The sequence below is a fragment of the Osmerus eperlanus genome, chromosome 15 (genome assembly GCF_963692335.1).
Source record: "Osmerus eperlanus chromosome 15, fOsmEpe2.1, whole genome shotgun sequence".
Taxonomy (NCBI): Eukaryota; Metazoa; Chordata; class Actinopteri; order Osmeriformes; family Osmeridae; genus Osmerus; species Osmerus eperlanus.
The window spans coordinates 14,422,375-14,424,093 of NC_085032.1; the positions used below are offsets into that span (position 1 = coordinate 14,422,375).

Sequence of the window (1,719 nt, forward strand, 5' to 3'; positions counted from 1 at the left end):
TGACGTGGTACAAGAGTTGAGATAGTGTTGCTCTGAATGAAAAGAGATGAACGCAGCCTGGAGCGCTACCGTCCTCATGACACAGATCACTTTCTACTCCCTTCCTTACTTGTTCTCTCACAATATTGACCTGTCCCTTTCTCTCTCTCTCTCTCTCTCTCTCTCTCTCTCTCTCTCTCTCTCTCTCTCTCTCTCTCTCTCTCTCTCTCTGTCTCTGTCTCTGTCTCTGTCTCTGTCTCTGTCTCTCTCTGTCTCCCTCCCTCCCTTCGGACCATTGTACTCCCTCTCTGCTAATGCCTGTTCCTGTACAGTAAGGTGTGTGTGTGTGTGGCTCAGGGGTGCGCTTGGTGATAGAGACCAGATGCGTTTGTGGAAGAAAACGACAGGGGCATCGACAGCCCCAGTGGCACCACTTAAAACGCCTCCTTCAGCTTCCACCAACATTAAGACTTTCCCACAGTTTCACCGTGGCGTGTCAGTGTGTGTGTGTGTGTGTGTCAGTGTGTGTGTGTGGTGTGTCTTGTGTGTGTCTGTGCTCCCCCTGACCTCGGGTCTGTGGTCCCCTGCAGGCGACGCGCGCCGCCCTGACGGCCCACTGCTCGTCCCTGGGAGACTCTCTGGGGAAGGAGAACGAGCTGGCGCTCATCATAGACGGGCAGACGCTGAAGTACGCCCTCTCCTTCGAGCTGCGCCAGGCCTTCCTGGACCTCGCGCTCTCCTGCAAGGCTGTCATCTGCTGCCGGTAGGATGCTCACTCACACACACACACACACACATGCACACACTCACACTCACACACACACACGCTCACACGCACACACACACATGCACACACACGCACGCACATGCACACACTCACACACACACATGCACACGCACACTCACACACATCCCTCTTCAGTCCGAGGCTGGCCACTTAACTGCAGAGACCTGAATTCCCTCCACATCAGAGACTCCCATCTCTGTGAGAGAGTGTGTGTGCACTGTGTGTGTACCGTGTGTGTTAAAGGTTGCAGGTTGCCCAGGGTCAGTAAATGAATGGAGATGATAAAAGCTTGGCATGTGGCTCACAGGGGTAATGTAATACACTGCTCTGCATGGAAATGTCAAAGTCATGACTCACTTACTGCTGTTAACCCAGAAACGACACACACACACACACACACACACACACACTACTACACACACACTTCCACACCACTTTTCATTCATACAAAGCATACTGCACTCAGAGAATGTTTACTGTATGTTCCCTTATTTAGTCATGTTTCCATCCTGAGCCAGCTGCGCGTGTGTGTGCACGCGCGTGTGTGTGTGTGTGGATTTCTGCCAACGTGGGTTCTGTGTGTGTGTGTGTGTGTGTGTTTCAGGAGGAGGGGAGTAATTGACTCTCTCTAGCATAAAGGCCATATCCGGACTCAGGTCTCCAAGGCCTTACAAACAGCCTCAAGCCCACCCCCCCACCCCCTCCTCTCCCCTCTGCCATAAGCAGATTGAGGTGCAGAGGTGACTGGGATGCTTTCCGCCTGGTGTGTGTGTGTGTGTGCGCGTGTGTCTGTGCATTACATAGTTTGATTATGTGATCGTCTATAATGGTAGTGTCTTGTTAGTTCATAGCTAATGAATAGAGGTGTGGATTACATCATGTCTGTGTGTGTGTACGTCAGTGCTGTTACTGTATGTGTTTGGGTTTTTAAGTCCATATACATGCAAACGGTT

General features: G+C 51.6%; 1 protein-coding gene across 8 annotated transcripts in view; it reads left to right on the forward strand.

Moving 5' to 3' along the window:
* Positions 1-1,719, forward strand: part of atp8a2 (ATPase phospholipid transporting 8A2) — a 42,132-nt gene that overhangs the window by 27,895 nt on the left and 12,518 nt on the right. For all 8 annotated transcript variants that reach the window (XM_062479423.1, XM_062479426.1, XM_062479429.1 and 5 more), the window contains one exon: positions 570-742. In XM_062479423.1, the coding sequence (XP_062335407.1) occupies positions 570-742 (173 nt within the window). The remainder of the gene's footprint in view (positions 1-569; positions 743-1,719) is intronic.